Genomic DNA, 20,189 nt, shown 5'->3' on the forward strand with positions numbered 1-20,189 from the left:
ATAAATATTCAAAGCGAAACCTGGTTCATTGAACCAATGATGACTCAATAATTGCTCTTGCTCATAATTTAGAAAGCAAACAAGCAATTTCTTGCAAACTATCTTTTAATTAATAAATTGAAACTTTATTATATATTTAGTCCATGTAACAAAAGAAAATAGATTAAGAAATATATAATCTGCAAGTCAACATTGAGTATTCATTGATTGATGCTTGTCCAGTGACGAATTATAAATTAATATACAGGCATGTCAATAACCAGCAATTTTAAAGTAATGTATTAGGAATTCTAAACAATTTGGTATTTTTACTTTTGGTATTACTAGATTTTAGTTGCAAATAAGGCTTTGTTGGCCTCAGATTTTCACTTTAAACTGATGAAAAATTCGTCACTGTATCTTCCAAGTAAAATTCAAATATACTAAATATATATGCATTAATAATTATTATGAACAATGCGGCTATAAGTTTTGATAATGTTTGAATACTATGACATTTAATTTATGTTTTACAATACCATAAAAGTGTAGATGCTAATGCTATATATATTAATCCTAACATTTATAAATATTTCTTAAAAATCTCAAAATATATTTACTTTTTATTTAATTTGGTGCTTGTAAAACACAGTGATAATGCATTATCAATATATCGTTCTATTTTAACATTATTGACATTGATGTTTTAACAATTCAAATGTTACATTTAAAGAAAATTTATATAGCATGATTCTAGTATAATATACTAAAACTAGAACTAGTACAAGAACAATTCCTGCATTACAGTTATCACTATGTCAATCCCAAATGAATTTATCCCTAGTGCAATAATAATATTCCAACATATAAATAAACAGTTCTAATACAATAAGGATACAACTGGCCTAAACTGTATCTTTACATATAATATTGTCTTTTAACACTGATTTCTAATATATTCTATTTGGTCAACAATTTAATATTGTCATACATTAATATGTGTTTCATCATTCAACAAAACCCATTTACATGTAAATAGATCAATTTAGCAGATAATGAAATAAATGAGAACGAAGTATCTGCACATCTAATTCTGTTGTGCATACATATTTAAATAAAAAGCAATGCTTTGATCTGCGTTGTATATCATTGTTGTATTTCTAATTCAACTTGTTTTCAGAAATACATAACATAATAGATAAGCCATTGAAATATGATTATAAAAAAGTATAGCTGTATTAAACTGATGAATATCGGACCGTAGAAGCAAAAATTACTTGTTGTTCATTAATTGTTCTGCTTCTGGTTACCATTATTAATGCTTACATTGCTTTCGCATAATTCTATTTTGTTATGAAAAAAACCTATTGTATATTTATAGATAAATTAACATCTAAGAGAACAATAGACTATCCAAACTCATTGACAACTGAAAAAAGCACTGAATAATAACATAATATAATTAATAATTTAAAAAAATGTATATTACAGATTTCATTGATCAGCATTACATTTGAAAAAAAGAATAATTAATAATTATGCAGTTTATTCAAGTATCACTTTGAAAGATTTGACATGAAAGGTGAGCGCGATATCTGGAAAGCTGCCATCATGGAAGCTATTTTCGAATCTTGCATTAGTAATTTTTGTTTTATAATATAAGGAATGGCTAAGATTGATAGAAATTAATGTAATTTGATCAAGCAGTACGACACAAATACTATTAAATATTTCATTGCAATTAAAATTAAGACCAAATGGACTTTTTTTAAGTATGGTATATAGTTTTGAATGAATTCTTAAAGTATTTCAGTCCAAATAATATAATGTACTATTATTATATTATATTTCTCTCAAAAGTTTTATTCTAAAACAATCTAACTGGCATCCGTTTAAAATAATTGTTGTTAACAAAGCCATGAACGGAGAATTTTTGAAATGATTTCTGACTATCTGGCTAATTGTAGCATTCTATGCTGTATACTAATGTTAATGCTTCAAAAATTTTGAATAAATGTAGCAATTCATGTTTTATTTAATTCATTTTTCATAAGCATAGTTCCAGGAATATTGATTAGTGAAACTGGATTATTGTTAGAAACTTATAATATGATATGTCATAAGTACATGATATGAGCCAATTCCATTTTCAAAATATCAACATATTACAAGACAAATTCAATGTTATTATTATTTTGACTCTTCAGATTGTCATATACACTTTACAAGCTTTTTAATGCAATACATGTTATATTTTATCAATGTTATTGGTTTGCCTATTCTATACCTTATACAAACAGTACGCAGCCATTTCTCAAATGGCTAATTTAAAAATTTGGCACATATATTAAACATATTGATAATTTATACTAAAAACTATAATGTACATCATAAAAAATATATGAATTAAGGGTCATCTCCACATACGACACACTACATATTTAATAAATTCTTTCGATGTGAGCTGTCGATCACATGGATCTTATACAAACAGTATAAGTATATAGCTGCATTTATAATGAATTTCTGACTCGCTTAATTGGCGATGCAATGGTATTATAGTTAAAATAAATAAATAAATAGATAAATTTTGAAGTTGGTCGCTGTCATGTAACGCCCTACTTTTAAAGTCAAATAAAATATATTATATCAACATCAAATTCAAGACTATTCAAATATATATATATATATATATATATATATATTTATATATATGTTTATATATATATATATATATGTATATACATATATAGAATATAAAACAATAGCAAATAACAACTTGCCGCTCTCATAAAACCATGAATTCTCAAGAAGTGGAATTCAGAAATAAATTAAATTGTGTAATGTCTACACTTTCTACAATTTTAAAATATAAGACTATATAAAATACTCCCTCTTTTGCGCATTCCACCTTCATTATCCGCGTTCCTAGCCACAGATTTATTTTCAAAAATAAGATAAATAATATGGTGCGACTCAATGTATAGGAGCCTTTACAATATGACTTGGTGAAATGTAATGGAATCCAGGCATAGGAAGACCGCCAGCAGTTTCCATTGATATTCTGGAATATAATTAGACAAATATAACTATTGAAAATTACAGTTTGATATTACATATTAAGTATGTGGCCAATAATATATATTATTTGTAATTAATGCATACATGTCAAAATAGTATGTTTATACATTCTGAAATAAACACCAAACAATTATATGATCATTTCAACATATTATCAATACTATCAGTGTAATTTACCACCAACAGTGCTGTTATGATATAAAAAATACAGACAGGACAAAAAAAATCGTAAAGGTTATCACCGGCTGTGCAAAATGTCTTTTGATTTTGATTATAATTTTTCAATATTCCTGTGCAGTATTAATGAATATATATATATATATATATATATATATATATATACACATATATATATATATAATCACAAGATAAATAAAGAACGATAAACACACACATATAAACTCGACAAGTTTCTGATAAGAATTGTAACAACAGAAATTAAAAAACAATTTCCGGAACGTATTAGGAAGTTAATTAAATTTAAAAGTAAGGAAAATTTGGGAAAACTGTGCATAAGGAATAATATTAAACAAGAAAAATGTTGAAGAGGGTTGAATTATGGATATCTTACCGGATTATGTCCATGACTATGGGTTTATTTTTAGGAGTAGTCATTTATGGCTGAACTGGAGTGCAGAATGGATAATAAGATACAACCAATAGAGGAAGAGGTATAGTTTCCTGATATTGTAAACTCCACACATAACAGATGCTACATTTTCATCGCACTGTGCGTTTCCTTCAATGGTATAAAGTATCTTAAACTGAATCCTGTTAAACTTAACTATCTAAATATTTTATCACAAATCACACACCTGAAATTGAATTATTTGCTCAATTCTGGCCAAACAAATTTTTATGCAATATGACACTAGTTATAATAGAAGTTCCTAAACTGAAGGCACTTAAAAATCATTTGTTTAAATAATTAATTTGTGTTTATAACTAATTTTATAGTGAATTACAACAACAGCTTTCAGTTTGTTACATAAAGTCAAAATATGATAAACCTCCGTACATAAATTAGTATTATTGAATGTGCACGATTTAAATTTAAGAAGTAGCATAAAAGTGGTCTTACAGCCATAAATAGAAAGACAATACAATATATACAATATCAATATTTACAAGTTACTATATATTCAGAATTGAACCAAAATTTCATTACAATAATGTAATGAATAATTTAAAACTTGTGTAACATATTCTAAATAATTAAATATAGTGCAATTGATTTCATTTAAAAATCTACAAAATAAATATTAGTTTATTCAGCTCACAGAAGTTACAGAGCTCACCAGTCAATTGTAGCAAAAGCAAGCAAACTACCCGCAAACCAAAACAAAGTTCTTTCTAATAGTTAAAACAGACCTCCTTTTAATTTAAAACAAAATCTTATATAGAAAATAATATCGAGTAAATAAAGTTTTATTCGGAATCTTGAACGTAATACATCTACTGAATCAGTACACCTAAGACTTACTACATTTTAATTTATATAATTCATTTAACCTATATCTACAAAAAATAAACCATTTAAATCATTTCATAACATATGCACAGGTAAATCTCTGTTAGTTCAAAATTTCATACTGTTTCAAATTACTATGTTGACTTCAGATTTTTGGTCCCGGATATTAGAATACACATTGTTAATCAAAATAGAAATTATGCTCAGAGAGAATTACCTGCCAACATCAACCATTTAACAATTTGAAATGAAAAATACGTCTCTTTTCTATCCTCAAATTTAATTAACAAATTTTATATTCCGAAAATATTCTTAAATGTAATAAATTTGAAGTATTTATATTAGAATCAGATATCACAATTTATTACTAAATATCTGTGGCCGCAAATAAGAATATTACGTATACTACGTGTAAATAATAAAATAATTATTCAGCAAATGATAAAACGCTAAAATATTTGTATATGTATTTATGTGTACATGTATATCCCCAGATATACATCTGCATAAACATATACATATATATATATATATATATATATATATATATATATATTATATACTAACATATACATATATATTACACTATCACGCACGCACGCACGCACGCACACATACTCAAATATAAATTTTTCATACATCAAACCAATTATTAAGCAATAACAAAGTTAGGTAATTTACAAATTTAATTGAACTTGATGTGTTCATTGTTGGTGTTATTGATATCTTAATATTGATGCCTTTCGATGTTAAATTTCAGTTAAACACAACTCTATAATTGTTTATATTGTGTTTGATTACATTAGCATATTTAGTATTAGCATGTGTATTTATTAGCTACACAATTTAGTTTTTATTCAATAATTAAATGGATATCTGAAAAAATTGTTATTATATATTTGGTATTGGTACACACACATATACCCATATATGAAAACACACACACATATACATGCACACACACACATATATATATATATATATATATATATATATATATATATGGGTCATTCTTTTACAAATCGGGCGGATTTTGGTAAAAAAAAAATGTGACATTTTTGAATTGGCTGAAATTTTTTTTATAGATATTATAGATAAAATCATTTGACACGTATTTCAGGATTTTGCCGGCAAAAAATTTTTTTTCGTTGATATTTACGATTGAAATATTGCCGATTTTCTCAATTTTTATGATCTTCCTTTGCATTATGTTAATTATCTTCAGTTGTGTTCATCAGATCAGTATTGTTTTTTGTTATTATATTCATTATGAACTGAACTTTGAAGTAATTTAAAAAAAATAATGTTTTTGCAATTATTTTAACAGTAATAACAATTGATTGTTAACATTGGTTTTACATACGGGCGCCCCAACTTAAATCGATTGCGTAAAAAACCATATTGTTTCTTTTTTTATCTACTTAAAAATTATTTTTACAATTCGATGGAATGGCTGTTACATCGGAAGATATTAAATGTTTTCGAGGGAAAGTCGCGTCGCGCGTCCGTTTGAAAGGCGCATAGCGCGTATTAAATGAGTACAAGTACTATTTTTAACTAAAATATTTTACAATTTCGTTACTGAGGAAAAATAAATATATTATCTAAAATATGTAGTAGTATTTAATTGTTATTTTGGAAAGTGCTCCCAGTGTCCTGGCATAGAAAATTTGATCACAGAATTAGAAAATATTTTTGAGGAAAATTATATTGACAAAATTAGGTACAGAGAGTGGACTAATGTTGATAAAACTATGTTGCAATTAATGATATAGTATAAAAATAAAAAGAATTTTGTAAATATTACTTGCCACGAAAAAGATTTTGGTCTGGTTGCAGAGTGGCACTTTTTCTCAACGTCACACGGTAAGGGCGCTTGCGATGGATTGGGTGGAACTTTGAAAAGGCTAGCTGCCAGAGCTAGCCTATTATAATGCAATAAATTAATTATTTTTCAATCGCATTCTCTTGTATTTATTTTTTAACGAAATCAAACCTACCCAATACAATTAATTTAACTTTTGTTATTATTCCAACGAATAATAAGTTTTAGTTTACCAGTTTCAAAAATATGAGCATTTTGTATAAAATATTTGCTACTACATATTTTAGATAATATTTTTATTTTTCCTCAGTAACGAATTGTAAAATATTTTAGTTAAAAATAGTACTTGTACTCATTTAATACGCGCTATGCGCCTTTCAAACGGACGCGCGACGCGACTTTCCCTCGAAAACATTTAATATCTTCCGATGTAACAGCCATTCCATCGAATTGTAAAAATAATTTTTAAGTAGATAAAAAAAGAAACAATATGGTTTTTTACGCAATCGATTTAAGTTGGGGCACCCGTATGTAAAACCAATGTTAACAATCAATTGTTATTACTGTTAAAATAATTGCAAAAACATTATTTTTTTTAAATTACTTCAAAGTTCAGTTCATAATGAATATAATAACAAAAAACAATACTGATCTGATGAACACAACTGAAGATAATTAACATAATGCAAAGGAAGATCCTGAAATACGTGTCAAATGATTTTATATATAATATCTATAAAAAAAATTTCAGCCAATTCTAAAATGTCGAGGTATGGTTGGTGCCCGGTTTGTAAAAGAATGACCCATATATATAAACGCAAAGAGTGCATATAATATCCTTGGCTTACAAATTTATTAATTTTACTTAACATTTCCTCTAATTTTTACACTAGTTGTATGCATAGACAATCAACTTTTTGATTATATTGTTAAAAAGTTTCAACTTAAAACCTTATAAAATCAAATAGCATTTAAAATTCTAAATATATTATATGCTATAGAAGTCTAGTTATAAAAACGCAGTTCTCTTGAAAAACCTAATATTGTAAATGAACTTATTCGAATGGCTAAAATTGATACTTCATCTAATTAGTACAACAAATATTTCCTCCTCATAAGTCTGATGTTGGGTGAAGTTAATCTATTATATTACAGTAATTATATTTTAAAATCAAAGTCCGTCACTAAGTATAAAGAGCTTGTATATTCAGTAATAAACTACTTGTAAGTTTAAGTGATAAACTTAACATGAATTTTCAAAACTGAAGTTTTGATTTAGTGAATGTATTTCATATTTTTCATAATTAATCAAATTTATAAAATTGAATAAACATTGTCAATAATAATTAATTCCCTACTTTAATAAGTAAATAATAAAGAAAATAAAAATTCATAGAAAATTTGAATCGATTTTTTAGTCTCAAACTTAAACAATGTGCACAATGTCCAATTCGTTGCATAATGAAGTTTGTAAATAAATCGTAGATCAAAGAAATCATTCGTGAGATTTACTTCAACTTATATATTAAGTTTTAAACAAACTTATCACAATAACTGAAAAAATCAAAAACATATATAATAAAATTGAATTAATTGTTTGTCCCTTCAATTACAATCTATTCGTTTGAAAGTGCCCTGGTAGTACCTTACTTTTATCAAATTGTTAACCATTTACAAATGTTTTAAGCGTATACAATAATTTAAATTACGAATTAAGAAGCCGGTTCCCTAACGCTAAACGAAATCAATCCCAATCCACGAATCATTCATTAGATGGTTTGAACAATATGTGTAATTCCATTCAAATTTTGTGTATGCTGATGAGCAAATGAACCAAAGAGGCTTTTTTGTTCCCGCAAACTTTTTATACTAGTCGTTATATGATAAAATTTTTGAATGTGGTAGTTTATTATTTGGTCTGCGCGTATACATAACGAATCAAAATAAATCGATCAAGATATTTTATGCGTTTGGTTTCATATCATATTTCGAAACATATTGAACTCACAAAATAGAATAATAGTGATATGTCAGAACTCACTACGTATTTCTAATCTAAGAAGTAACGAAAATTCACCGAAAGCGATTTGTCTCACATAAAGAATTAAATTCATAAAACAAGTAAAGCATAATTAGTGTGGCGAGAACAAAAGCCTCTTATTATCATGTTTAAGCGCGTATCAAAATAATCATTGTTGAGCACTCTAATAAGGATTAAACTTATTGCGTTCGTTCTTAATCTTGGATTCCTGTCCGCCGCCGTTGGGTGACCTGAGTCGCGGCTGATAAGACTTGTGTCGATGCACGCCAGTGGTCTGTATCGGTGCATTAGTGTGAGCGTGCACGGCGTGGCCGGCGCCAAGAGCGCCGCCACCCAGCAAATCTGTGAGACCGCCAAGAGCGGTTAAACTGGAGAGGGCGTTGAGAGCACCGGGCTTGGCCAGGAGTTGGGCCAGCGGGATGGCGGACGCTAGTGGATTTGTTGTGGTACAGGTGTTGTTGGTTGTGTTAGGAGTTTGTCCGGCTTGGGATGATGATGATGATGGACCTGCACCGTTCGGTGCGTTGTTTTGTGATTCCAAATTTGCCTTCTGAAGCTCCACGCTAAATAAAATATAGTTGGGATGGATTCAGAGAGATACGGAACATAAGTAAAAATAAAAAAAAACACTGTCACACAAAGCGAACTAATCTGTAAATAAACTCGATGGAATGAGAAAACTCAAATATTTGTTACATTACGCCGCAAAGTTTTTTTTAAATACTATTCAATTTTGACTAATAATTGATATATATATATATATATATATATATATATATATATATAACTATATAAAATAGTTTGATTACTAGCAAAATAAAGTAATTAGGACGTGTAGTAATACAGTAGAAAATAGTAAAAAATTGAGCATACTGCATTCGAGTTTCCCTGAAGAGTTAGGGAATGCTATACCGTTAAAAATTTCAATACCTGTATTTTAGTATTCTCTCTTTTAAAACCGGTAATACCGGTAAGATACCGGTCAAAATAGTTTATAATATTAATTATTTCAAACTTTTATTTTCAATTTTACAAAAATTAATGCAAATAGTGAAAACGAACTATTTGACCGCCTGGCATAAGTGCCAATTTATTCAAGATAATTATCAAGAAAATTGATCAGCATTTTATACAAAGTTTAAAAGCAAAACAACATAAACCCCAAAATAAAAAAATATAATGTAACATATAACCGAATAATAAAATTCTTACTAAAAGTCAGCATTTGATTAAAATAAGATTTATTTAAAATGTACTTATTTTAATAGTATTTGTTATTTTAAAATCATATTTAAGTTATTTGCCATACTACTCCCTCCTTCCTTCCCGATTTAGCACAACTAAAAATTACCGTCCCGGTTTTGACTTCAAAAAATATGGTCACCTTATTAAAGATCATATTACATTATTATAATAAATTGTATTGTCTGTATGCAATGTGTTAAAATCAGCGTAACTTCCAATACTTGGAAGACAGTCATTCTTCTATACTAATCCAAGATCCATTACTTTCAAGATACATAATAACATACTATAATTGTAGAGTATTTTTATTTAAAACGATATAATGGTCCTATATTATTTTCAAACTGTAATACGTTTTACGTAAAATAATATTTTAAAATTGTAATAAAAGCAAAAATATTTAGTAATTATTATGATTAATATGTATAAAGTTAGAAAAAAACATAAGATTACGCAATGGTAATCTTTATTTTGTTGATTGTAAGTATTTACAAAATGAAGTATTTTGGCGCAGATGTTACAAAAAACTATTACATTTTTACATAAGATGAAATAAACATCATTATCTATCGGTCCAATTTTATTTATTGTAATACGATAAGAAGCCCTTTGGAAAGTTTAACGACGAGTTGAGATAATATTTTGACATTTGTTTAACTATAGAATCACTTAAAGATATATCTGTTTATGCGAATATGGAATTTACAGATAAATTTGTTCAAAGAAATTTGAACTCGAGTGTAACAGGTATCAACTAGAGCTTATGTAAAAATATCGAATATACCACTATTTTTGAGGTATTAATACCGCCGAAAATTCAGGTGGTATACCGGTATTGCAATATTGCAAGTGATCAAAATTAAGAATATGGCAACGCAAAAACCATTTAACCTTGAAGTTTATTGGGCGCTTTGCACACAGGGTATCTACCCCACCCTGGCATTTTTTAAATGATGTGTACGCCATTTTATAGGTAATATGAATTTTTCTAATCTTTCATTATTTTTTATGATTAAACTTTCTATAATACTCGAATATTTTATGAGTCCGTTTCCACTATTTTTACCCAAGTGACAATTTTGCTGTATCATTATGCGAAGTTTTATCAAAGTCCAAAAAAAGAAGACTTTCTTGTGAGGTGATCGAAACGCGAGCGCCTTGCTGTTTAGAGGCCTACATGAGGGTTAATTATAATATAATTCGAGTTGTAAAATAAAAGACTATAGACTTTTAGAATTTTAAATAATGCTAATTGAAATTAAACAATCGCACTACTTAACAGTGAACTGTAAAATATGTAACGGTATGATATGACGGCCGACTTGGATACAATTTCAGACCACACAACAAAAAATTTATTTCAATTTTTAAGCACGAACAAATAATTATTCAACATTATTTGTTATGAATAATGTTATTTACACCAATGTAAAAAATGCAATCAAGTCAATTTATTCCGATATGTTTTACGGTTACGATTAAAATGTGAGATTGAAAAAAGAAAACATTTTCAAAGATATCTCGGCCAATTAGAGTAGCAAACTAGTTGGTTTGGTATTTAGCCTTGAGGCAAGTCACATGAACTTCCCGATATGTGTAAATAATCTACTTAATCAATAAAAAATAAATTAATTTATGAGTGATTAAAAGCATTCCGAGTGGATTTATTACCCATAATTAAAAATGAACGAACACGTTAACTCGGATTATTTTCTAAAAGCAAATCAACAATACAAAAATCAACAATTTTTATATTTGAACCAGTTTCCGTAGGACGTTAATGTTTTAGTATGTTCATTAAGACTAAGCACTGCATCGCTATACCAAGTAGATCATCTAATTTTAATTTTAACAAACGTCAAAAAACTACTCACTTTCTCAAATTTTGATGAATTTTTAAAATTAAAATACTTGTCGTAAGGCCATGATATTTCAGTAAGTTCTATGAGACCATGATATATATCGCCAAAAAAAAGTTCCATAAAAATCGGCTTCATTTTTCTTTCAATAGTTAATTACAAGAAAACTGCTTGGTAGATTTTCACCTAAAACCAATCAGTATCATTCCCAAATAATATCTTTCGAACAGTTTTTGATTTTTTAAAATCGATTCAGTAGTATGAGCTTAAATGTGGACGAAAAGTTTAACACTTCTTTTCAAATTACAAAGAAACGGCCCGGCCGATCGCTGCACAAAACTGAGAAAAGATAATCCACATTAAAATACATCGATTGGCTTTTAAATTTATGCAATCGTTTCAAGCGTTTTTGAGCAAACGTCGATGAAAGTTCTAATTTTGACAAACGTCAAAAAAACGACGCTAATTTCTGCAAACTTTGACGATTTTTTAAAATTAAACTACTTGTCATAGGACCGTAATACTTTATGATCTATAAGACTATGGTACCTACCGTCAAAAAAAAAATTATGAAAATCGTCGAAAAAATTTTTTTAACACTATATTACAAGAAAACGGCCCGGCCGATCTTCACCAAAAACTAATCAGGTCGATTTCCAACCAATATGTTTCGAACAGTTTTTGAATTTTCAAAATCGATTCAGAATTGCGGGCTAAAACGTGGACGAAAATTTTTTCACTTTTCTGCGATTTACAAAGAAACGGCTCGGCCGATCGTCGTACAAAAGTTAGAAACGCTAGTCCTCATCGAGATTAACTTGCTATATTACACATATAAGCAGGCTGAAATGATAATACTTATGCGTTATAACCACTTTATTACTCATTAATTACTATCCTCCATTCGAATCAACTTACAGACCTAATTCAGTTTTGTGTGAACATTTTGAAGAAATAAAAGGCAAAAAACCGTTTATTATGTTACCATTAGGATAATTTATGGTTTCAGATACAAGGATTTCTTCTAAATTTGGCTGCTTTGATTAGGCTTGAACAAAAACAAGGATACATGGGAGTACCTAAGTAACATACAACATGCAAAGGTCAGGATTTTCGTTGTAATTTAAAAAATCTGAGGCAATACGTTGTAGGAGAACAAATCGACAAAAATTAGGAAAAGAAATTATAAAAATCCATACATATAAAACGTGCATAAAAATGTTTTCCGACCTATCTACTGAATAAATTGCCAGCTGACAAAATCTAAAAGTTGTTTCACATTCCTAAAATCTTTAATCACAGCATAATATAAATTTGAGCCATTAATTCGACCCACTTATATATTTTCAGAATACCTTGCAAATTTGAAATCATTTTCATACTTATATGAGTGTCGTATGTCGTACATAATAAATGGTCAAAATATAAAAACTTAAAACAAACATGATTCATAATAGAGCTTACATGAAAACACAATGAGTGATCGCATTGAAAGTCAAGTAATTTTCAATAAAAAAAGCTCAAAGCAAAGCTCATGAGAAATTTTGTTCATGATGAAAAACGTCAAGCAACTAGAACAAATCTTCTAATAAAATCCAATGAATATCTCATCGTTATATTTTATTTTACTTAATGCGAGATTTTAAAATTATTTATATTTAATGATTAAAAATTTACTTAATAAATATATTCATGTGTGACAATACACTAACAGTGAGAGTAACTTGTTAGAAGATCTACATGAAATTATACCGATTCATGTGAAAATTTAAGTTTTATTTTATATCGCTTGTTTTATTACTTAAAATGAGGATTTATGTATGAAAAAATGTTAGGCGCAAAATGACGCGCAAGAAGTTTATTTGTGACATTACTTTTATTGATTACGAAAGGCTTACATTCAGCGATTATACATTTTAGCCGAGCTCTTAATAAACATATAAGTAGAAATTTACAATATTTGAACTGAACGGCAAATGGTTATAATTACAATAAACCACAATTTCCACTAACCTCATATTAATCAGATACTGTGCAAGAGAAACGGCGTCTGGATTTCCGGATATCGTTATGGTTCTGTCAGTATTTCCACCATCTCGTTCTTCGCAATTCGAAATGCGAATCATAGCGCCCGAGATTTGTCGTATTTCAGCGATTTTCGTACCACCCTTTCCAATGATGCAACCGATCAGTTCATTTGGAACTGTCATTTCGTGTGATTGCTGAGCAGCAGCGGCTTGCTGATTGCGGCTATTATTGCTGGTGCGCAACTGAGATCCGGCCAGCGCGGCAAGAGCTAAAAATATTAAGTGTTAAAATACGACCAAAATACAAACCTATATATTAATAAACTAAATTTTATTGGTTACCTAAAGCATTGGAATATTACATATATGAATATCCACTTCATTTTTTTTCGCACCTTTAATATCCGGCGCATCCGTTAACTATTTCATTTTTCGTCCTAGAGCATGTTTCGAGCTGTACTATTTAATAGAGTCTAACCATATGATTCGATGAAAAACGCAAAAAAACAAATTTTCAGTGGCCAGTAACTTGAAAAGTAATTGCTTTTTTGAAAAACATTATTAAACATTTTTCTCTTCTAATTAGTTCGTTTATCGATATCCGACGTTATTTTGAAAGAGATACAATTGCACCACTGAAAAGGGATGTCATCCCCCGGGAAGTGGCAAAGGAGTCTAAATTATTTTCACTTTTAAACTTGATAGTAAGATGAACCTAATTCCAAAATTTCATGCAAATTGGAGCACATTAAAAATATTCAGACCCAAAACGCTCCATTGACTTGAGTAAATATTTCGTATCCAATGCCAAACATATGAATTTTTGACATAATGAAACTTTTAAATAATTTTTTGAATAAGTAAATTATTTTTGTATTATGATTTAGTAAAGTAAGGCAAAACACGACTGCATTTAAAAGTTAAAAAATAATAATCTGTCAAATTGAATTATAGGCTAAGTTTGATGTGCAATCACTGACAGACGCATGCGCAGACTGCATCACCTGTCAGACGCATGTTGACTGTAAATCTTATATTATAATTTTTGTTATATTATTAAAATGTATACTTATTGTTAAAATCTCTATAAGAGATCTGATAATTTGATGTGCATATGTCTAATGATGATTTTTGACCGCCAAATGGCTAATTTTTTTACTTTTTTCTCTATATCTCCGAAACCGCTAGACCTACCTTTATGAAAATTTTATCGATTCTTCATCTTGTCAATACAAGTAAAATGTTTTTTGAATTATTTAAATCGGACGCTCCGTTCTCTTAAAAACTGAGTTACCGTTTTCGGCACTTTTTGGCCCGTATCTTTGGAACGGCTAGACCTGCCTTCGCCAAAAACTAATCAGAACGTCTCCTTATCAATACGAATCGAATGTTTTTTGAATTATTCAAATCGGTTAATCCGTGTTCCCGAAATCGTCGACGAAAATTTGTATCCGCACATACATACACACACGTACATACATACACACACACGTACACACATACACACACACACATACATCCATTTTTTCTAAGGTATGCCAAAATGTTCAGAAACCTTTGAAACGTAAAGATATATAAAAATTTTCATTTTCGATTTTTTTTGCGATTACTATAACTTGCCCTACGGGAAGTTAAAAATTAAAATAAAGAACAAAATCTAAAAAGAAAACGCTGATATTGATCAGCTTATATAAAACTAGCTGTAAGTGGAATTCTGTCTTAAGGCAATTAAGGCATCGTGCCTTAAGGCAAATTGCTGGAACTTCCCGTACCACAAATTATTATTTTTTTAAAAACGATTAACATTTTTGAAAAAAAATTACTTCGAAAATATTTATTTGTTTATATTATTTTTGACAAACAATTAGACAAAAAATTACTTTTTTTTGAAAAATAAATTTTTTTTAATTTTTTATTTATAATTTTTAATATGTCTTTATTTAGACATATTTTGAAAGATCTAAACTTTTTTTCAAAGCAATCGTACATACATATTTCGGCACTTTTTGCCTCGTATCTTCGGAACGGCTAGACCTGACTTCGCCAAAATCTAATCAGCACGTCTCCTTATCAATACAAATCGAATGTTTTTTGAATTATTCAAATCGGTTGATCGGTGTTCCCGAAATCGTCGACGAAAATTTGTATCCGCACATACATACATACACACACACATGCGCACACACACACACACACACATACATCCATTTTTTCTAAGGTATGCCAAAATATTCAGAAACCTTTGAAACGTCGAGGAATGCAAACATTTTCATTTTCGATTTTTTTGCGATTATTATAACTTGCCCTACGGGAAGTTAAAAATACTTTGAAAAATGTTAGATTTTTGATATTTTGAAAATTTGGAACTATTTTTCAAAGCAATGGTGCTGCGTGGCTGTTATACAGAAGAAATATCGAAGCGTTACGCGCGTCGATGCAAACGGATAAACATTGGTAGGAAACTAATAGAATTGCGAACTAAATTTGTTATTAAAATATCTATTTGATAATTTGATGTGCATATGTCTAGTAATCATTTTTGACCGCTAAATAGCATTTTTTGTTACTTTTTTCATTGGATTACCGCTAACCCTGCCTTTCAAACCCTAAATCAATCAAATCCATTGTCTCGAAAAGTGAACCGTTTTTGGCACTTTTTGCCCCGTATCTTTGAAACGACAGCACCTGCCTTTGCCAAAAACTAATCAGCACGCCTCCTTATCAATATAGGAATCGACGATGCCAAAATAATCAGAAACTTCTGAAACGTAAAGATATAAAAATTTTCATTTTGGATTTCTTTTGTATTACTTACCCTACGAGAAGTTAAAAATTTCATTTCGAACATATTTTAATTTTGAAATATATATATTTCGAGTTGGTTAACTGCGGAGTTGGTTACATCATCCGAAGACATAACTCCTCTCTCGGGACACCCCAGTCGGATGTATATCCGAAAATAAGTCAAATCTTCATGTGTCCGACCCCTTACGTACCCCCAATCACAAGCGATACTCGTGTCGATTTACCACTATATAAAAGATTCGACTCGAAAGAAGCGGATTTTCCTTTGGCCTTCGTTTAGATTTTTGATATATTCGATATTTTATTGTCTCACTTTCGGCATACAAGTTGAGATATGCATGCATATTAAAACGCATATGTTTTTAATAAATATATGATCAAATATGTTTGAACTGATTATAAACGAACTTCAAATAATTAATATGACTGAGATTGAACAAATCTTTTAATACATGAACGACACACACCGCTATATAATGCATTTTGTGTTAAGTATTAGGTTTCGGAGTGGTCGAAGTTGTTAAGCGCAATTATATCCTAACCGATCCGTCTTTGGATATAAGACACACACATATATAATATATTATTTTTGTGTTTATTTAGCATAAATTAGATTTTTGTTTAATTATGTATTTGATTTGAAATAACCATCTGTGCGAAGAAGTGGAAATATGCAATAAATGCGATACATAAAATTGAAATAACGGGTATAAAATAAATTATGCACATGACAAACACAATAATTCATAATGTCGGATATTTTTTAGTTTTTATAGAAAAGTTGCCAATATTGATATAACTGTAAACAAAAGATTACAATAACAAAAATAATCTAAAACAAAATAAAAGTAATAATTAAAACAGACTAACCTGCTGGATTTAAACCGCCCGTATTTGCTGGAGCCATACCGCCAAGACCCAACGCAGCTAAACCCGCTAATGGATTTTTTGCGATCGCTCCCATCTATAAGAGATATTAATTGTAAGACAAAAACATTTATAAACAAAATAAATTAACATAAGCGTATGTTTAATTCATTATATGAAACAAAATAAGTTTTTTTTTAATTCAAAATTAGCCTCTCTAGCCACAAAAAATATTTCTTTAAAACATCATATAAAATGTCAATTAACGATCTTGTAAATACAGTCTAAACTATAAACATTAAAAACATCTAACCTAAACAACCAAGTCTAAATTGCGAAATACAAAAGGGTAACAAAGTAGGTTAAGTTTTCTAAAAGGTACCGAGCAATGTACGAAATAAGAACTAAAACAATAGTTATAGGGTAACAAAAACGAAAATCAACTGAAAATTTAGTTAGATCCTATGGTTATAACAAAACTTATTAAGGCTGTTCAAAATAATATTTTTAACTATTAGTAAGTAGTCTCGATATTTATGTTGATATTAAAAATTTTGAATGCTTAATTATCTGTAAACGTTAATGGAATGGTGCTGCCTGTTAAAATTTAAAGTCAAATTTAGGTGTCAGTATTCTCATGCCAGTACTAAATTACATGCATTCTCATTTTAGAATAATACATATTTCATCTCTTAATTTTATTAGTAGTAATATGAAAGAAAACACAATGATAAAAACGACGAAAAAAGAATTAATAAAAGTTTTAAGAGAATTTAGTGTATATATATATATATATACACTAAATTCTCTTAAAACTTAATATATATATATATATAATATATATATATATATATATATATATATATATATATGCGTCCAAATAATAAAGATAAAGAAAACTATATTTTGTTTTTTAAAGTGAATTTAATGGTCAATACGTGTCGAGTCCCAATTTGACTCTTCTTCAGTGGCCATAGAGCTACAAAAAGTAACAAAAGAAAATAGGAGGAATGTGCTTTATATATACATATATAAACATTATATATACAAAAAAAAAAAAACAACATGACCTTGAAAATAGTTTGACAAATAAGTACTGTCCCCCTCCAGAAATGTCAATTCAATTGAAATTTGAATTTAGGTTAAATTATGCTTGTTAGACAATATTAGAATATAATATATTCATGATTATGAATAAGAAAACGTAGTCTACATTATTCTTGCCGAAAAGCAGTTGAGATGTGAGAGAAATTAAAATAATGCAAGATGCAGTAGATCTTTGGCAGATTAAATTATATAATTCAGTTTGACAGATTTTTTTTAACTTATAAATGTCGTATTTTGCCTTACCTTACTAAATTACTTCAATACAAAAAAAATATATTTAGAATTTTCATTGCGTTAAAAATTTGTTTGGCATTGGATATAAAATATCTAGTTATGTAGTGAATCGTAGAATAGTGCACATATGAACAGGATTTGACATAATTTTAATGTACAATTTTAATGAACATATTTCGATATTTGTTCGATATATCTTGCATGGTTTATGTGGCTGATTTGGATTTTACAGTACAATGAAAGAGTTAAGTGTGGAAATTGGGTCTCATCATTTTATTTAAAGCAGCTCTACATTTAACACCACTTATATTGATGTATATACACTACGGTGTAAATAGTAGTTTAAAAAACAATAATTACTATTTTTAACTAAGCGGACAATATTAGTATGAAATATTTATAAAATTTGGAACCTTTAAATTGTAGACGTGGGTACAGGTACTAGGGTTTGCGACTTCTAAACAAACTCACCGTATGCCACTTTTCTAGTTTCAAGTAGTTTTGAATAAGTAAAGGCTATTTTTTTTTCAAAATTTAATGCATTTCTTATATATATATATATATATATATATATATATACATATATATATATATATATAATATGGTTTTTACTAGGGATATTTTCGAGTTTCTTTACTCCCAGGAACTCGAATGCTTCTCTATTGATAAAAAAAAGTGTCGGAGTTTTAGATCTTAATATTAACTTTAAGATGTCCGCACTTCAACAAAAGTATCTTATGGAAATAACATGCGTCAAATTCCATTTGTTCTGCAGAATTTTATAACTTAGCTTTTGATAATAAAATTGTATTTGCTTATTTTGATCATAAATACAAAAAAAATACAACAATGATATATTTTATAAAATAAGTATTTACTTAAGAAGAAGAAACTTTGCTTGGAGTGCGGACTATCATAAAGTTAATATTAAGAGCTAAAACTTTCAGAGAATATTGTTTATCAATTTGGAAGCATTTGAGCTCCTTTTTTAACATACTTTAAAAAGGATCAACTAATTGTCAAAGAAAACTACTAATCAATGCAAGTTGATTAGGAATCAGCAAATAGCTTACATTTTAGAAACCGGTGGAGTCGAACAATATATGTATAGTAAATATAATACGAAAACAAATCATAATACAAAAAATACAGCTCAACTTAAGCCACAAATGTACGAGAATAATATCTCTGCAACGATTACAAAATAATTCGCGGAAAGTTTTCAGAAATTTAAGAAAAAGAACTTCAAATTTATTACCCAATCATATTACTATACCAACATAGATGTAAAAAAATTCAGATACACTATGAATATATATAATTTTTAAAGGCTATATTAGTAATCAGATGCATAATTTAGTTTACAGTCGTCAAGTAAGAGAGTGGCCGTGTTAATTTATAAAATAATTATTTTATGAAACTTTGATAGTTATATATGCATTGTATACGTTACAAGCAATGATGCAATTTGGTCAATATGTGTCCAGTCACCACCAAAGTCGACAATTGGCTGGCATCTCCGACGCCTGCTTTTTACTAATTCAACGGATTATTTTAGTCTGACGGCTCGTATTTTAATTTAATGGCTCGATGAGGGCAGTACGTGCTCATACAGAACTTTCATCAGTAAAAATGACATTTTTCAAAA

The 20,189-nt window shown here is 28.6% G+C and overlaps 1 protein-coding gene across 1 annotated transcript in view; it reads right to left on the reverse strand.

The window, feature by feature from the left end:
* Nucleotides 1-7,901: 7,901 nt before the first annotated feature.
* The window catches only part of LOC113375053 (poly(rC)-binding protein 3-like), a 43,720-nt gene continuing 31,432 nt past the window's right edge, over nucleotides 7,902-20,189 (reverse strand). Inside the window, 3 exon segments of the mRNA XM_026615004.1 lie at nucleotides 7,902-8,960; nucleotides 13,515-13,797; nucleotides 17,204-17,297. Coding sequence (XP_026470789.1) covers nucleotides 8,561-8,960; nucleotides 13,515-13,797; nucleotides 17,204-17,297 — 777 coding nt within the window. The 3' untranslated portion in view covers nucleotides 7,902-8,560.

The sequence above is a fragment of the Ctenocephalides felis genome, unplaced genomic scaffold (assembly GCF_003426905.1).
Source record: "Ctenocephalides felis isolate EL2017-DRISC unplaced genomic scaffold, ASM342690v1 CF-g0.4_SCAFFOLD_01886, whole genome shotgun sequence".
NCBI classification, from domain to species: domain Eukaryota; kingdom Metazoa; phylum Arthropoda; class Insecta; order Siphonaptera; family Pulicidae; genus Ctenocephalides; species Ctenocephalides felis.